Here is an 18,604-nt window from a genome sequence, read left to right as displayed (position 1 = left end):
GCCTGCTTGGAAGGCAGGCGCTTATGCCGCTGAGCTAAACCTCCAGCCCCTATACCCAGCTTTTAAATGACTTTCATAATGCCACCTTAATTAATTTTATGTGTACAACATGCTTTTATAGATTCTATGACTCCCCTCCCTAAAAATTTACCCTGCTTTTTGCCTTACTCACCAAAAATGATGTGTGTGTGTGTGGGGGGGGGGAGCTGGATCTATGAGAATATGGGGCATGTTACATTTATCATATATGTTATGTGCATTTCTTAATGCTCCCCACAGGACTTTTATGTCCACTTATAGAACAAATTCCTGAACCTCAGAATGGTTGGATATTCAAATGACTGGCTAAGGAGTGGGCTGGACTTCAAAGCCAGGTAGCCAGACCATAGAGCCCTCTCTGCAATAAGTGTGCTATAACACTGCACCCTATTCATATGCTCCACAAGAGGAGCAGATGAGAAATGAGTAGCAGCTGCTTGTATAATTTTTACCATAGAAATAGTCCCCATCACATCTACAGCAAAACTTGTGGGAAGCAGCATCTGAGCCAAGCCTGTACAAGTGAAAACGCATTTCAGACTTGGGGCTTTTGAGCTCTTAGGGTTTATTGTCTTAATCGGTAAAATTATCAGGTCTGATATTTGCTGCTTGTGGAAGAGAAAGTTGATGGAGGAGAACTGGAAGCCACATTGTAGGACAAATGCTTGGTGGAATTGAAGAAAAGTTACATCTCCTGGAAAAAGTTCAAGGAGTTGACTGCTTCTGATGATGTCATTCATCCCAGGTCACTTACAATGGCTTTCACCTGTAGTGCCCACTACACTCCCCAGGCGAGCTCTGTATACCTCACAACATCTGAAGCCTAACCCAGGGAGTCTGTTTCTTTTGATTCATGCCAGTACTATTCAGTACAATGGCCATAAGTGCAATGGCCATAATGGCCTTTGGCTATTTAACTTTAAATCGATTAAGATGAAATAAAATTAAAAATTCAGTTTTTCAGTTTCACTAGCCACATCTCAAATACACACTAGCTATCAGTGACTAATGGCCACCAAAAGGGGTAGTACAGGTCACAAAAATTTCTGTAAACATAGGAAAGTCTCTTGGAGCACACTGTTTCAGAGGATGGGGTGAGGGCACATGGCCATGACTATGTTTGGAAACCACGCCAAGTTATTCTGATGTATGAGGACGTTAGAGAATGGTTATCTTTCTACACATGGTTGTAAAATATATCTCCTCTTGTAGCTGAACTAATTTCGCATTTGAAAGTTATTCCAAAAATATTATTAGACTCTTTCTACAGCCTACAAATGTAACCACATGTATTTTCATTTAAAGCAGCTTGCTTGCTCATTTGCTCTAGAATTAAAGGTTTAGATAAGTTAACTACCAGCCTTCAACAGAAAATGCATAAACTGCCTTTGAATAAAGAAGTAAAATTCCTCTGATTCTGAAGCACATATTAAGAGCTCTTAATAAGATAAATTATCTTAAACTGAAACTAAGTAGCTCATTGTCCACAGCTCACATTTTAGGAAATATATGTGAAGTGACAAGTCCATATATTTGGGGACACTCAAAATTAATTCATTAATGTCATAATTTATTACATTTTAGGTAATTTTGAGGAACTTGCTTTCCTCTCTCATTAGAGAAGAAACCCACTGAGAGGAGATATTTTGCGAAAGGTTAAGTGCGATGGATGAAATGAAATGTCATCAAATATAACACTGCAATAAGAAAGTGAAAAATAATTCAGTAAGGTATTTTTTGTTGCGTATTTTGTTTTGCCTAAGAACTTTAAGTATAGAGTTTTCTATCTCTTAAGTATGATAATCATCTATCCTTATTGTAGTAACGTTGCTTCAGCATACCTGTATCTTTTAGATAATTTTGTAGTGAAGTCCACTCCTTTGTTTAGTAAGCAATGAATCTGCTCATATCAGAATAAATAACCTATTCTGCAGAGTTCACGAGATGTCTTACCCATAATGAGTGTCTTCTCCTTGAGATTCTATATTAGAACAAACCTTCAGAATTCAACCTTGTAGCTCAGCATTCCTTGCTACAGGGTTAGGAAAAGCAGCCACAAAAGAAATGCCATTCTCTAAAGCTTATAAGAACCTGTGACATCATATCCAGGGCACTCAGTGAGGACCAAGAAGGAATAAATAACCTTTGTGCTAGGTCTGCGCTCTCAGAGACATGAAACGCAAATTTCTCATTCTCTACCCAAGGCATTTCTCCAATATTGGCACTGACTTTCTGGGGACCCAGATTTATTTAAAAAATTGAGGAGCCTGTCAAAAATCTGAGGGATCTGTCAAAAGAAGTTAATCAAACCACAAAAAGATTTATCAGTAATGACGGTGACCTAACTGCACCATTTTATGAGATCTAGTCCTCATCCTGAAACATAAAAGCATTACATATTTCTAACAATTGATTACATAGTGTTTAAAAACGGAAGGTGCCATTAAAATACTCGTAGATTTTTTTCATTCAAGACTTTTTAATGCCTTGCAAAATGATATATACAGAACAGCTTTTATTTTACAATCCAGTAGATTAGGTGCTCTCATTAATAAGCCACCATGACATCCCATTGGGAGAAGTATAGGAAAGCTCCAGATTCATACTATTTAGATTTGCTACCTGAGCATATATGGAGAATTATGGAAGGTGAAATTAGTGACTTTACCCCTGTGTCCCCCAATACAAGTTTATTTCTCATTCATATTGTTAGAGTATTCACAATCAACAGGACAGGTGGGCTAAAGAAGGATTCAAAGGCCTAGACTGCTTCTTTCTGTATTTGTCCCACATTCTATACAGTACCTAGGGCTGTGGAATGGACATTAATGACTTAACCACCATTAGTTCTGCAGTCTGTGCTGAGCTCGCTAGGCACTTCTTCTGTTGGCTCTGACAGTGCTCATTCATGAGACCGTTCAGCTGGGAAGCTGGCTATGGCTGGGTTGAGCTGAAGCATTGAGACTACTAAGCTTTTCCCGTTCTCTGGTGGCCTTTTTTCATGTTTCTCTACATGGTCTACACAATACAGTAGCTTGATTTATCACCTGATGACTCAAGGGATTTAAGAATGTAAAAACGGGTATAACCAGGGTTTATATCATCAGTTGAATGTGGCAGGACTTTGCTACCTTCTGCCACATTCAGTTGATGGCATATGCTGAAATGATGCAGAATAAAGGCCTCGAAGAGGGTAGGCTAAATGGCGTACGGTCTGCGTTGTAAATTATTCTGTAGTGCCCTTGACTATAAAGGGTTAGTTGGTTAGACAATGACTCTCATGTTGTCAGCATTTTTTCTGGTTAGCAAAACTCTTCCACGATTGGAACTCGTAATTGCTTCCTGATATTTATTTCCAAGGCTTGTTTGGGTGACTTTTTGGCCTCTTATTGGTTCTGCTTAAAGGGTCGATATTTAAATCTTAAAGAGAATTTCTCGTTCTTACTCTTTGCTTTTCTGGCTTAACTGTATTTTTCCAAAAAAAGTTAAAATGACAAATACACAACTTCCCCGTTATTTTTGCATTTCCTCTGGAAGCCTGAATCGGTTAGACTCTTAAAACAGAGGAGGAACTTCACAAGACACAGTCTTTTGAAACTGACATTATTCACTTAAAGAAATTAGTCACTTTCTTATGAAAGTGACCTGACAATGTATGTCTCTACCAAATAATTGATTTAATGGATTACTCTGGTCTTGGTCTTAGGAAATTGTTCTTATCTAATTGCTGTCTCTTCCTCTTTAGGCACTTTTAACATGGTATCTAAAAGCTAAGGATTATGGCTTTATCTTTCAGTATATTTGAAAGCTGTGTGGGAACACAGCAACATTACCTAAAAGCTGTGATGCTTTGAGAAAACTGCTTAACTTCTCTGAACTTGTTTCCTCATTTATATCATGGAGATCACACTGTAACTAACTTCTTAGAATTCTTTTGAACATGAAGTAACTCAGTGCTTGTAAGATGCCTAAACAGTGCTTGACAGTAAGCACTGATTAAGAATTATATATTGCTATCACCTATTCATAAATTAAAATATCGTTTGCCTGGGGTAGGAGAATCACAAATTTGAGGCCAGCAAGGGCAACTTAGTGACTTAATGAGATCTGGTCTCAAAATAGAAAATACAATAAAAATAAAAAGAACTGGGTGTGTAGCTTACAGCAAATGCCCTGAGTTCAATTCTCAATACCACAAAAGACAAAACAAAATAAAACAGATCATCTGCCTGACAAAAATGGATAATATATTTATCAGTTTCATGTAAAATAATATATTAAATAACTTTTAAAAAGGGTCTAACTTTGATAGATAAATATCCAGCATTATATAAACCATATTGACTATCTGCTGGAATTATAAATAATTTTCAGTATCAGAGTTTTGGGGGTGATGGAGGTGGAGGTGTTTGCAATAACAGGTAGCTTTTATTCTGGATTTCTGTTTACATTTAATCACTCTAGTAAAGAAAACCAGCTGACACATTTTATTGTTCTTAAATTCCTTCCTTGCGCTAAATAAATACCAGCAGCAGCACAGGCTATGTGTGGCTTACATGATTTAACCTCACAGAATCCTACTAAAACCATGCCGACTCCTTTAATTTGAATCAGTAAGATCTTCCATGAAATCATTTCTCAGCCTGTCGGTTATAATCACAGTGACTCTTTAGTTGGAATTCACTTGAGACCCATGAGACAATGAACTATAACTTCATATTGACTGGGAAGCAAAGATATTTTTGTGTTGTGTTTGTTTCTGTGTCACATGAACTACAAGGAGATAGATCAAGGTACTTAGTGATTTAAATCTTCACTTTTTCCCCTGCTCTTCATGGATCCCTGAACCCCCACAGCTACACGCATCCCCCTAAACACAGTCACATGAGTACAGCCACTCTGAACTCCACATCTTCTGTTCAGGAAATGAACAACTGCTCAAGGACTATTGTTCCAGAAAGACCATAAAATTGAGAGCATGTGTTACACTTCGGAGTAAAAGAGAATGAAACCTTGTCCCTCTTTAATGTTTTTTGAAAAAAATCAGTGATTTTTAGAATATAATTTAAGGACTGAAAATATTTCCTAAGCAAAGAAAGCATACTATGTGCTTTAGCATGCTCTTAGGGGTTTTACCAGAGGCTTCCAACGTTCTTTGGTTGATTCCTAATAAGGACAGTTTGCAGTTACAATCCAATTACCATTTGTAGATTCCTGCAGAAAAGGCAATATTCTTCAGAGAAATCTTTTCCTAACTCCAGGATCTTTTTCAAAATAGCCTTATTAAAGCAGAAAGCCCAATTTCAATTGCTTTCCATTTTGCTGCCCCTGCCCTCCCCTTCCTCCCTAGCATACTCTCTCTCTCTTCTTCCTTGTCTTTCTGTCTCTCACTCACTCAGTGACACAGCTTGCCTCCATTCTGAAGAGACAGGAACTCCTTAATTGCTCGGTAAAAATATAGCATGTTTTTGGTCCCAAGATTCACAGTAGCCAATGTCTCTGGCAGCAAAAAGGTATGGTGGGAGTCACAGCTCTGCCAGCTGGCTCATTTCCTCAGCACTTGATATGATCTGATGTTTCAGGATGCATTTTTCATCAAAAAACTCATTTAAAAAAAACAGAATCAAGTTCCTACTCCCAGCTTAGTTCTGTTAGATTAGAGGGAACAGCAGAGATGCGGTGAATGCAATCCATGGGTAAGAAATATCAATATCTATACTTTCTATTATTTTCGTGAAGATGATTTTGCTAAACCTGTGTGCTTCTGTCACATGCATTTTGTGATTTGGGAAGAAAATTGAATTTATCAGCATCTGAGATGTGTGATAGCTAAACATGCACATTGTCAATATAGATTGATGGGCACTTTAGTTTCAGATTGATTGATGATGCTGAAGTGGCTTGAAGTGAACAAACTCAGGCAGGAAGGAGTCTGCCTTGATTAAATGGAGCAGAGTAACTGGGCTGATTTCTGCAGATGAGTCAGGCATAGGCTGTTCTCAGTTCTGATAAGTGACTTCTCCTCTCAAGCTGTTCACCATGGTGCATCATTTTAGGTGTTGTGGCCATGCTAGCTATGGGGTTTGGAGAACAACATGAATATTAGATAAGGGTAATAATAAATCTGATGTGCTCTGCTCTGCAGAAAGGAAAACTTGAAGCTTCTGGATTTTTAAATACTGTCTGGCTTGCCTTACTGTAAGGTTTGAAATGGAAAGACTTCATAGTGGAAAGAGGTGAAACCTGACCATTGTGTTCCAGATTCCACTCTGACACTGCAGGAGTGGCTTTACTTAAAGCAGTTGCTTCACTCATTTGTAAAACTAGGAGTCTAGACTGACATGTCATGAAAACTGATGAAATGTGTATATTAAAATGCGCATGAATCTAAATTCCAAAGCCCAAAGTCTGGCTTCAGATCCCAACTTTGGCACTTAGTGTGTGATCTTGGGAAGTTTACTTAAGCTCTGTGCCTCAGTATTTCCATCTGAAATATGGGGATAATGATAGTGCCATTCATCCTAAAGTGCTTAAGAATTAAATGAGCAAATGTATGCATCAAATTCTTAGAATGGTGATTGGCAGAGAATTGCACCATCTTTAAATATGATATTTTCAAAGTGTATCTCTGGAGGTCTTTTCTAATTTCAGTAAACTAAATTTAACTAAAGACCCACTAAACTGTCAAAGGTTGTCCTGTCATTGAGACTTTTCTATTGCATTGAAGTAGTTTCGCTCTCTGCAGCCCCAGGATCTACGCAAGCTCCTTTCCTACCTTCCCATCCAAGATCTGAGCAAAGCTTGTTGCTCTGCTGTTTTTGCCCTTGGGGACTTTGAATATGTGACAGTGGTGTGATAAGCTGTGGAAAGGTTCTTTCCACTAGAAATGAGATGTACACAGCGTTTGTTTTTCTAGATGGTGCTAGCACAGCGCTGGGTTTGACAGTGTATTTGCCTGCCTCTTTGGCTTTATTAACGACTCATGTGACCCATACGTTTGCAGACGACTGCTCCTATCTTACATACTTTCCAATATTCCAAATTAGTCCCATATTGTATGATTTGTTTATAAATCATTTGGGATGTTGGTTAAAGAAACAAAATCTTTAGAACAGGAAAATTATTGATCCAAAAAGCAAATTATTTTTTCTCTTCTGGTACTCACAGCCTTGACATTGAGTTTCATCTCAGTTCTTTTTACAGCTTTTATCTTGGGACAGTATCTCCCTAAGTTGCTCCCACTGGGCTCAAACTTGTGTTCTGGCTGCATGGGCCTCTCAGAATTTAGAAGTGTGTGCTACCACACCTGGCTCAAAAAGCACATCTTAATCATAACTGTGCTTTTGTTTTTATTCTAGTCTTGTGGTCAGCAAGCTTCTATAAATGGCCAGATAGTAAATATTTCAGCTTTGGTGGCAGGCAGTCTCTGTTGCTGCTACTCTTTTCTGCCGTTGTGGCCTGAAAGCTTCTGCAGATGATACCTGAATGAATGCACTTGAATACCTGAATGCACTTCAATAAAACTCGGCTCACAAAAGCAATGGTGGGCAACATTTGGCTCACGGACGCGTCAGCTGCAGAATCCTTATCATTTCTATTTTATAGACGAGGAAGGTGAGGGATGGAGAATGTGAGTGGTTTTCTAGAAAGTCACGTGACGGGCAAGTGGCAGAACTGGAGTCCAAAGCCACACAACTCTTGCTTTGAGCCATTGCCCCTTGCTGCCTCGCATCAGCCAGTCTCTGCCTGTGTGCTGGGCTCCTGAGGTCAGCCTGGTTCATTCCTTCACTTCCTTAAGGTTTGGCTCAAATATCGTATTCTCAACAAGGCTTCCCTGGCTACCCACCCAACTGTCCCGATCCCTCTTTCCCTGCGCTACCACTCTAGCATTCATCATCTTGCCACCAAATTACTCAGTCATCGTATATATTTCTTACCTGTTTCTCTCCACTAGTCTGGAAGTTCAGTGAGGACAGGGCTCACTGTTTTGTTCACTAATGAGTCTCAAGGACTTACAAGAGTGCCCTGTCCTGTAGCAAGTGCTCATTATTTGTTGGACAAGTGAGAGAGACAGGGTTTGCAGCATGCTATTGTGATGTATTCGGACACTCCACATATAGAAATAAATAGCTAATATGCCAAGGCAAAAGGAAAAAATGGACTGCCATTTCTATCATCCTTTCAGAATTTTCTAAAATTTGTATTTAAAAAGAAAAAATGCATTAATGCTTATAAAACTCAGATGATAGCTGGGCCTACACTGCAGAGGCCAAGGCCGGAGGATTGCCACAAATTTGAAGCCAGCCTGGGCTGTGTGAGTTCAGCTTGAACTACGTAGCAGCACCCTGTCTCAGAAAGCAAAACACACACACACACACACACACACACACACACACACACACACACACACACAGGCCAGAGTAAATAACTAAAAGATAAAACAATGTACAATATAGTAAAAATGTCAGTCCTCCCTAAAGAAAGATCTGTTGAAGAATAGCTGAAGACTCAGGAGAGGAGAAATTAGCAAATGTCATTCCATTAAGTTCACAAAGGAACAATGTCTTTTAAGTGTGCAACCAGTGGCGTAACAACCACAAAGATATTCTGGGCTTTCCTTGGAAGCTCATAAAGGGAGTTCCTTGTCATCATGATGTGTTTATTTTGGAGTTCTAAAGAACAGGGTGATCTTTTTTAGCAATGTTAGTTGTAAGCTTGGTATTTATATTTATTCCAAGCTTTAGCAACACATTTTGATTATCTTGGAAACATGATTTTACTAATTATTAATAAATGACAGCTGGTCATGTTTAGAAACAATTGAAAGAAATTTAGCTACTGGAATATTCAATCTGAATGGCAAGCCATATTTCAGGATGTAACCTATTCACCTTGCTTTTTTATATGCTTCTCACACTGTACAGAACCACAATTCAGCTGGCATGTAGGAAAGCTGTCTTATGCATAGTGGAACTGTTTTTCAGCACACATTTCTTAAGAGTTTTTGGTGTCATTAAGACTGGCAGGCTTCAAATTTAGAGTGACGATGATTAATATTAATTATATCTTAAATTATCACTTACTCACTGCTTGTCAGGAGCTAATAAGCCCTCTACAAGGAATTCATTTTCATTGTCTTGTGCAATCTCTACACACCTGAGAATTAATTTTCTCATTTTGTTCCTCTATTGATGAGAAAGCAGAGACTCACAGGTGTTCTGGATCTTGCATGTGTTCACATCCTAAACCCAAGTCTTTAACATTATACCAATGGGTCTCAGTCTTAATTGTGCAAAAGTAATAATCATCCGAGGTTGTCACTGCATGGTGGAGGTGTTTGGTTTCCATGCCTTGTTACAATACTTCCCCAAATCTGTCTAGAGTCCAAGAACGTGAATGTTAAATAACTATCATCTACCCAAGGCAATTCCAACACCCTGAGTCTACAGACTACATTTTAAGCAGCACCTGTCACCCATTGCTGGTTCCAGCACATTGGGAAACAATTTCGATCAACTGTATTTCACGGGAAAATCAAGTTCTTTTGTAAAGATGAATAAACGAAGGATATTAGGTTGTTGGGGTTTTGATTTGTCTCTCACTTCTTTTTTTTCTAAATGTGGAGACATGTAATGCTAGTGAAAAGGAAACGTCTTTGGTGAATACGGTTAGTTAGTTGTTCTCCAGTTAATCAAGATTCTGCTGTACTCAGACTTTTGTGTGTGCTTCTTTCAGACTGGTTTGTGGTGCTTGTGCTTCTTAAATCGGTTCAAAATAAGCACTGTTCAAAATGAGTATAATGTGCAGAAAGTGTACAATATACATAAGAATATATAGTTCATGTCTTTGATGATCAACAGAATGTTTAAATAATTGTTAATATTTCCTGAAATCTTTTTAAGGGGATTATCTTTAATGCGAACCTCTCAGTAGACCTAACTTATCTACACTAGAGTTTCTCCATCTCTGCACTATTGATATTTTGAGCCAGATTTTATTGTGGGGGAGCTGTCCCATGTCCTACAGAATGATTTTCACAATTGCAAGTCTCCACCCTCTTGGAGCCAGTAACACAAACACACTTCCCTCCCCTCCAGCTGTGATGAGTGAAAATTTCTTTAGATTTCGCCTAATGGCTCCTTGGAAGCAGCATTACCAACTCCCAGAACAGCTGTGCTCCACATCCTTTTTATCACATGTGCCACCTTTTATTAATGTTGTCATTCATGTAGTAACCCAGATTAAAATAATATTTTTACAACTTTCAAAGGTTTTAGTCTATTTGGAAACATTAGGTGGGTTTCAATTTCCCTTCCATTTACAAAACTGAACCAAATTTGAACTCGTCCACTTTCAGTCCTTAAAAAAATATCCTATGATAATACTCAAAAGACCGGATTGACAGCCTTAACACAAGTCATCCATTTAGTCACCAAAGAAAAATGTTGGACTGGAACACGAATTTCAGTACTGAGAAACAGTAATAAACATATCTTGAGCCAATGGTGGTGAAACTATGGCACGCATCTTAATTGTTTTTCTTTTACGATAAAAGATGTTCAGGTATGAGTTGTGTTTTCTTAACTAAAGCTTCAGTATTCAAATTTGATTGCGGCGAGGTTCTTGGTGATAAAGAAGTAGGTTTCCTATGCAGTTTGGGCACTTGTCTCTAAAAGGTTCTCTGGCACTGTCCTAGGCTGTGCTGATGGATTTATTGTAGTCTGTGGGCATTTGTCACTTTGTTGTGACATTGACCTTTGAATTTATAATTTACTTGTGCTAGGTCTGATGAGTAGGCATGGGTACCAGGGAGCAACTCTGCTCTGGATCACATATTATCATATGTATTTTCTACCCTGTATACTGGTTTGTTGGCTCATGGAAATAACTATGTAAATTGGAATTAGCATCACACCTAGCCCAGCATCTTTTCTTATCTCTGCACCTTTGACATGTTGTCTCTTTTAATTCCTCAAGAAACAGGTTTACAGTCTTCTTTCCCACCTGCAGATCTGATCATGCCCCTGTTTTTTTTATTATTTAAAAGGAAAAAGAAAAAAACAAAACAAAACAAAGCAAAACAGTGTAAGGATACAAGTAATACAGAACTACAAAAAAAACAAACAGTAAGAAATCACCAGCTAATAGATTACACATTGTCATCTTAGAAATAGTTGCTCAAGTCACAGGATCAAAGCATACAAAGTGAACACAACTATCAACAGTTGTGTTCAATGATCCGACAAAAACTCAGTAATACGGTCATCTATCCTAACACACCTAAACACACTTGCAGTTATATCCTTTAGAACACTTTTTTTCTCTCTTTTTTACAACAAAATTTACACATTTTGGGTTTTATTACTCCCATATTTCTTATTACTTTTGATCATGCCCCTGTCTTACTCAAGGTTTATGAATGACTAGCCATCATGGTGGACGGAAATTGAACTACTTCATATCGCCTGCAGAGGAGGCTCTACAGGCTCTGACCCTGACTTCAGGTTGTCTTTATCCTCTACTTTTTTCCCAGATTCTGGCTTTCTGAGGTCCTGTTTAACCTGTTCTCTCCAACTCATGTGCCTTAACCCCTGTTGCTTTCCCCAAAGTTGTGTCTCTACTGGACAAACCCTCATTCCTCATCATCATCTTTCATGTCTCCTTTGAAACACTCCTTTCTCTTTAAGGCCTTCCTTGATCTCCGGGCAGATGGCAAAGCCTGTGTGCTAGACACCCATTGCTTTTGGTATTATTCTTAATATCACTATTTGTGTACTTTATAGATTGCTTGCATACTTCCTACTTGAACATTAACTCTCTGAAGGCAAGGACTATTTTGTCTTTTTAATAAAACAAAGTCTACTGAAGTGCTCAGCATGTAATAAGTACTGATTACATATTGATTGAACTAATGACCGTAGAAGGTATAGAAATAAGAACAAAATATTTCTTCTAGGAATTGGTTTGTTTCACTAGTAAACTAGAGTTCAGAGATTGGCAAACTACTTTGGCCATATCCAGCCTGCCATCTGCTTTTGAAAGTAAAGCATTGTTGAAATATGTCACATTCATTCATTTATAAAGTACCTTTGGATACTTATGTGCCCCAAAGCAGAGTCAGCTAGTTGTGACAGAGACCACATGGCCTACAAAGCCTAAAATGTTTACTGTCTGACTCTTGAGAGAAAAGGGATGCATTTGCTGCTGTTCATAATCAGGCACACTCTATTTCGTGTTTTTAAGGGACAAGTACATAACTGTATATTTATACTCCAGACAGCAAATTTCCCCTTTGGATCACTATGTTTCTTATTTAAAAGTTGAAAATTCCTCTGGGACTTTTCATCTGGGGGAGGAAGCACAATTCATCAATAACATACCTTGTGGTATCCTAAGCTTAGAGAATGTGACCCACAAGCATAGACAAGGCCCAAGTCCCCAAATCAACTGTTTTAACCTGAGCTCAGTCTAGTTAGACCAAAAAAGAAAAAAAAAATCAAAATACACTGGCTTGGGAGAATTTCCTTTAGTTTGCCAGGTGTTCCTGTGCCCTACTCATTCTGCTGAGACTTACTCACTCGCGCCTCTGTCCCATTTCCCTTCCTCTCCCCATTCTCCCTCGCACACTGTCTTCCCTGCGCTTTTGGTACCTACTAGTATAGCAGGGTCCATGGCTGGAAACTTAGATATGTCAAGACCAACAGAAGCTCTCATTTCCTTTAGCCCTTACTCAATGTTTCCGGGTCTCTCTATCTAAAACCATACCTCCTTTTCCTCTATGCCCCCTGCTCCGAGGGTTTTTCCTCCCTAGCAGTTATCCATATTTAACATACTACACCTCTTTCTTACTTCACTCGTTTTCTTTTCCTCCATTATATAATATCTCCATTTTTGAAGAAATAAATGAAATACCAGATAAAGAGGGGGAAATGTCAAAGAATTAGTGTAGTGCCATTTACTCTTTGCAGTGAGCATCCTAGGCAGGAAGCTGCCACCAGGGTGGAACAGCAGTATCTTGATAGTGACTGGGCCAGTCTTTTTTGTCTCCCTTCTCTAAAGTGAGTGACTTCTTCAATATGGTGAAGTTTTAAGAGGTTCTATGAACCAGCCTCTCTCCATCCCCTGAGAAACTTCTCCATTGCTGAAAATATGTCGTCTCTTGAAATTTTGATACTCTTGCTGGTTCCTATGGTTTTCAGGAAATCCACTTCAGTAAGAAGATGCTGGATTTCACAGGATGGTGAAGAGCCCTTCCTTGAGCCGTTGCTTAGTCACTGTCTGTACTGGGGGTGGCCCAACACTCTTGTGCACAGAAGAGTCGGGTGTGAGTGCACACAAGTGCACTCTTGACATTTGTAGCAATCTTGGCTTTGACTCTGAGATGTAGACTATTTTAACATCAAATGTTTCTATAAATATACATACTTTACTGATCTCATACTTAGTGGAATTAACACAGCTCCTGAGAGTGCCCTAAATAGAAACTCAGGGCTAAGACTTTACCCTGGAGTTTAGTGCCATAGATTCTTAGCTTGAGGCTGGATAATGTGAGGAAAACGACTTAAACTTCTCAAGACTCGGTTTCATCCTCTGTCTTCTTGTAATGGTACATTATTACAATATTAAGTATTTTTGGATAATTATAAGTAAATGCTTTACTACATATAAAAGTTAAAGTCAGCCTTCTTTATACATATTCTTGAGTTCCACATCCACAGATTCAACTAACCATGGATCAAATTTTTTTCAAAATAAAAAAAAATATTGCACTTATATTAACCATATACAGAATTTTTCTAAGCTTTATTCTTAAGCAATATAGTATGACAACTATTTACTGAGTAATTATATTATAAAAGCAATTAAAAGTAATCAGGGACAATTCAAAGTATACAGAAAGATATACATGGTTTATGTGTAAATACCATCATTTTAAATAAAAGATTTGAACGTCTGCCTATTTTTATAACTGCAGGATTCCTGGAATCAATCTTGTATGGACACAAGGAAAAATAATATTAACATATATTATAAATAGTATGCATTAGTATACATTATAATTATATTAGTAGATATAATTAATAAATATATTATTTTAAAGGATGTTATTATACTATCAAATTTTATATAAGATAGGGTAAGATGTTGGCTACTTCACCAGATCATTGAGTGGCTTAATTGTGAAGTTCCTGGTGCAATTACTGACACATGGGAAACTCTCAAACACAATTTCCCTCCTCTTTCTAGTGAACATGACACCAATTAGCAATTTTGCATGTTAATGAACTATAAAGACTAAATATCCTGTATGGTTCCTATAAGAGGGAGACAATACATGGGAGCTTTTCAACACTTTTTTATTAGTTTTCTTGGGCCTGTATATGCATCATCAGAAATCATATGACCCAGTAACTTCTTTATATTTTGATTTTTGAGACTAGGTGAGAAAATCAATGGCAAAAAGAGAGGATTTGGTTTTGGGAATCAAGCACCAATTATGGGACCCAAAGGTGAAATATGTCTGCCTTACAGACAAAGAAAATGGATGAGGTTTGTGAGAATTAGGTGAACTACGTAAAAGCTAATGTTTTTCCTTTGGCCTACAGGGTGATTTCACCTGGAACAGCATGTCGGGCCGCAGCGTGCGGCTGAGGTCAGTCCCCATCCAGAGTCTCTCAGAATTGGAGCGGGCCCGGCTGCAGGAAGTGGCTTTTTATCAGTTGCAGCAGGACTGTGACCTGAGCTGTCAGATCACCATTCCCAAAGGTAAGGCCCTGTCTGCCCTTCTGCTGGGGAACACTGCAAGTCAAACATCTGCTCTGCCAAAGCTGCAAGCTGCAAGCTCTTCTCACACCTACCATTAACACAGGAAGGAAGCTCCAACTTTGGTTGTTGGCTGGCATTCATGTCCATTTTGAAATACAAGTCCAAGCAGGACAATTTGCATGTCAGCTAACACATTTGATGAGTTGCAGAGTCAACTTGCAGCGTTCCACAGGAAAAACAGTGGTCCTCATAAACTTCACCAAAACCAATGAGACAGAACTTTCAGAAAGGGCAACTCAAAGGGTTAGAAGAAAAGTTGAATCTGTCTCAACTTGATTGCAAAATCAACACATGAAAGCAACACCTCACCACTGTGGTATACTTGTCATTTTACCTTATGCAAAATTAGCATCCGGGATTGTATGGAGATGAACAACTTTGTCTCCAATGTTTTAACTCCATTTGCCTAGGTTGGGCTTTACCACTCTGACATTGGAGCCCAGGCACAGCTGCCTGTGTGATCTTCTGATGTAGCTCTTGATCCCTGTAAAGATGAGTTGCTGGACTTGGATTCTTTTAATGCATGAAAGTCTGCTCTAAATGTTTACTAGTATTTATGAAGATACTTTTAATATTTGTATTATTATGTAGTTAATTTGAGGCAGAATGAAAAGCTAATATTATACATACACTGAGTCATAAAATGTAACATTGGTCAGTGAGCTTGAAACATAAAGGAAAGCAAAAAAGGATAAAAATTTTTGAAAAGCTAGATACTTCATAAGTACTTATTTCCTCATCAAGTAATCAGAGACACATATGTGTATATCACACACAGAGACACATGTGCATACAGTATATGCATATACACATATATACATACATATATTGTTCTCAATTGTGATGACTTTACTTCCTATTCACAGGGGACAATTGCCAATTGCTGGCCACACATTTAGTTGTCACTGCTTGGGGGAAGGGTTCTACTGGAATCTGGTTGACAGGCCAGGGGTGCTTCTAAGTACCATACTATACAGAGGATAGCCCCCCAGACAAGAATTATCAAGCTCCAAGTACATGTATGCCAAAGTTGAGCAAACTTACCTCCCTTATCTGTCCCTAAAGGAAGGACTGTTGAGCACCACACATTGGGAAATAGTTTAATTATCCCTCACCCAGGTAATTTCAGCAGTTTGGCTCTGCAATAGGAGGCTTGGTTCTTGACTAGAGTAGCACAAGGACACTGAACACCTAGGGTTTGCTGTTGGTGAGTTTCAGGGCCTTGCCCTCTGCCTTGAATCCGATTCTTGGGGATCACAAGAGAGTTTAGAAGGGGGTGGGAATGCATGCATCTCACTGACAGGTGCCTTGCTCCTTTGGCTTTCTTGTCACCCTGTTGCCAACACAACCACAGCCATCTCCTCCAGACAGCAAGTCCCCACCCACGTTATGACTTTTAATACTAATCTCCCACAGAGAGGTCCTCAGCACAGCTAAGAACGGAGTCACTAAGGCAGTTTTAACAACTGTCAGGCCATGTTGCTGTTTCTTTGAAGGACAGACCCTCCTACATCATCTGGTTTGGGTTTTATTGCAGGATGGAGATGAGGACTGCCTTCCCCTCCCACTTAGCTCCCAATGTGGTTCATGCACACCCAACCCATTCAGCCAGTCCTTTTCCCTTTCATCATGACCATAAACGCTCTTTACATTCACAAAATATAAGCAATGCATGGTGGTGCACAGTAAGGCAAGAGGATGACAAGTTCAAGGTCAGCTTGAGCAGTTTAGTGAGACGTAGTCTCAAAATTTAATAAAGGACAGGGATGTGGTTCAATCCCCAGAACTGCAAAACAAAAGAAAAAAGTGCTGTGGAAATTCACCTTATAACGAAGGGAATGGTGACTTTGAAAAGTTTTGAAACAGTTCAGTGGCTCCACATCAGATAAGCCATCAGGAAACTTTGTAGTTTTGCTTTTAAGTCCATTTAACTTGATGCTTATCTTTGTTTCTACTACGTTCAATCCGTAAAACAATCTTTACTGAACAGATAGTTTTATAAAACTTGTCTGACAAAGGTTCTGTCACCATTGCTTTCTTCTGATTATGTGGTTCCTCATACCTTTAGGGAAAATTCATGCTATTGAGATGTTTGAAGATATTGTCAGGGCATTGCAGAATTTCTATCAAAATGGGGATTAAAGATTTACAAGGTAAATTTTCTCACTTATGGAGGGGAGAAGGAATTGGATGGCGAAGTGGCAAAACCAGACCTTACCCAAGAGTCTCTAAAGCTATTGTTTTGTTCAGCATGTTATAGATGTGGACTAATGGTGATCCTATGAAAGTGTAGCTAGTGATAAGTGCTATGATAGCAGCTTTGGTCTAAATGTGGCCACGTGGTTCCTGTGCAAACCCCCAAGGAAGGGTCTAAAATAGTGTCAGATTCACTGCATGAAAAGTTTTCTCAGGAAAATAAATACATTAAACAGAGCCTACAATTTAAAAAATGCTACACCTTGAAAGACTGGAAATAATGAAAAGGAAAACATAATCAAACTCATCCCTTCATGGTGCCCACATTGACTTAACTTACACATGGCTAGTTGAAGAACTGTCTACTTCTGTGAGACTGGTGCTTCTGGGGTCAGATGAGTGGTACTACTATATAGCCTGTCATCAGCTACCTACTGGAATTTAGTAGAAAGAAGGAAGAACAGAGGATGGGGCTGGGGAGTCACTGGCATGATTTCCTAGGACAGACCACGGGGAGACCCAGGGTGCAAGAAAAGGGCTTGATCTTTGCTGGTGCTATAACTATAAGTGGAGGTGGCTTATATGAACATAGGTGCAAGTGAGTCAGTAGATAGATGGTGGAGATCATATGGAATTTCACTACAGATTGATTCTCTGCTTCTAGTGAAACAGGAAGCAATTTCACCCACCAGGATAAGGGTGTGACAGAACTATTGGAGATTTGGGAAGAGAGGAGGAACAGAAGAGAGGAGATCTACTGCACCAGCAGTATTTCAGGCAGGCAACCAAAAGTCTATTTGACATTAGTAACTGGAAATTTCAGATGCAAAATAAATCTTCTGGCGGCTCAGCACTATTAAAACAGAACATATCATTTCTGTGCTTAAAATTCATTATCTCTAGTTAATCCAAATCTCCTCTATTTAGGCTTAGAGTTTTCTGGTTGAGTTTAGTGAAAGTAAAGAAGGACATCACAATTAAATGTATCTGTGCTCCGTAGAATAATAGCCCCCCACAAACGTGTTGCCAAACTCACCAAAAGGAACTTTGAAAATGGAATAAATTAAGGTTTCTGAGATGAGATTATCCTGGATTGTATGAAAGGGTCCAAACTAAGCATGCAGGTACCTAGTTAAGAGTGGAGAAAGTTTCCCAACTATGTCAAGAAGGACAGTGTTGTTGGCTTTGAAGATGGAAGAGGGGCTCAGAAGTCAAGCAATGAGGGTGGTCTCTAGCAACTGCAAAAATGAAAGAAATAGATTTTACCCTAGAGTGTCTAAAAAGGAACACATCCCTGCTGACACCTTGGTTATCTCCGTTGAGACTCATTTTAGTCTTCTGTCTTCAGAATTCTAAGATAATAATTTTGAATTGTTTGCCATCAAGTTTGGGGTCATTTGTTTCAGCAGTAACAAGAAATTAGTACAATATCCAACAGAATTATAATCCCAGACCATGGGATCTACATTGGATAATAAGGAATAAATATAAATATAATGGGATGGGGATTTAGCTCAGTGGTGTAAGCGCCTGCCTGGCAAGC

The 18,604-nt window shown here is 38.8% G+C and overlaps 1 protein-coding gene across 4 annotated transcripts in view; it reads left to right on the top strand.

Moving 5' to 3' along the window:
- Arhgap6 (Rho GTPase activating protein 6) overlaps positions 1-18,604 on the top strand; it is a 466,442-nt gene that overhangs the window by 369,784 nt on the left and 78,054 nt on the right. For all 4 annotated transcript variants that reach the window (XM_063242884.1, XM_063242883.1, XM_063242882.1 and 1 more), the window contains exon 2: positions 14,646-14,805. In XM_063242884.1, coding sequence (XP_063098954.1) covers positions 14,646-14,805 — 160 coding nt within the window. The remainder of the gene's footprint in view (positions 1-14,645; positions 14,806-18,604) is intronic.

This window comes from Cavia porcellus, unplaced genomic scaffold, assembly GCF_034190915.1.
Source record: "Cavia porcellus strain 051 isolate PalLab524CR breed Dunkin Hartley unplaced genomic scaffold, mCavPor4.1 scaffold_33, whole genome shotgun sequence".
NCBI lineage: Eukaryota > Metazoa > Chordata > Mammalia > Rodentia > Caviidae > Cavia > Cavia porcellus.
The sequence above is the reverse complement of the archived record's forward strand: the minus strand, read 5'-3'. Positions and strand labels throughout refer to the sequence as shown.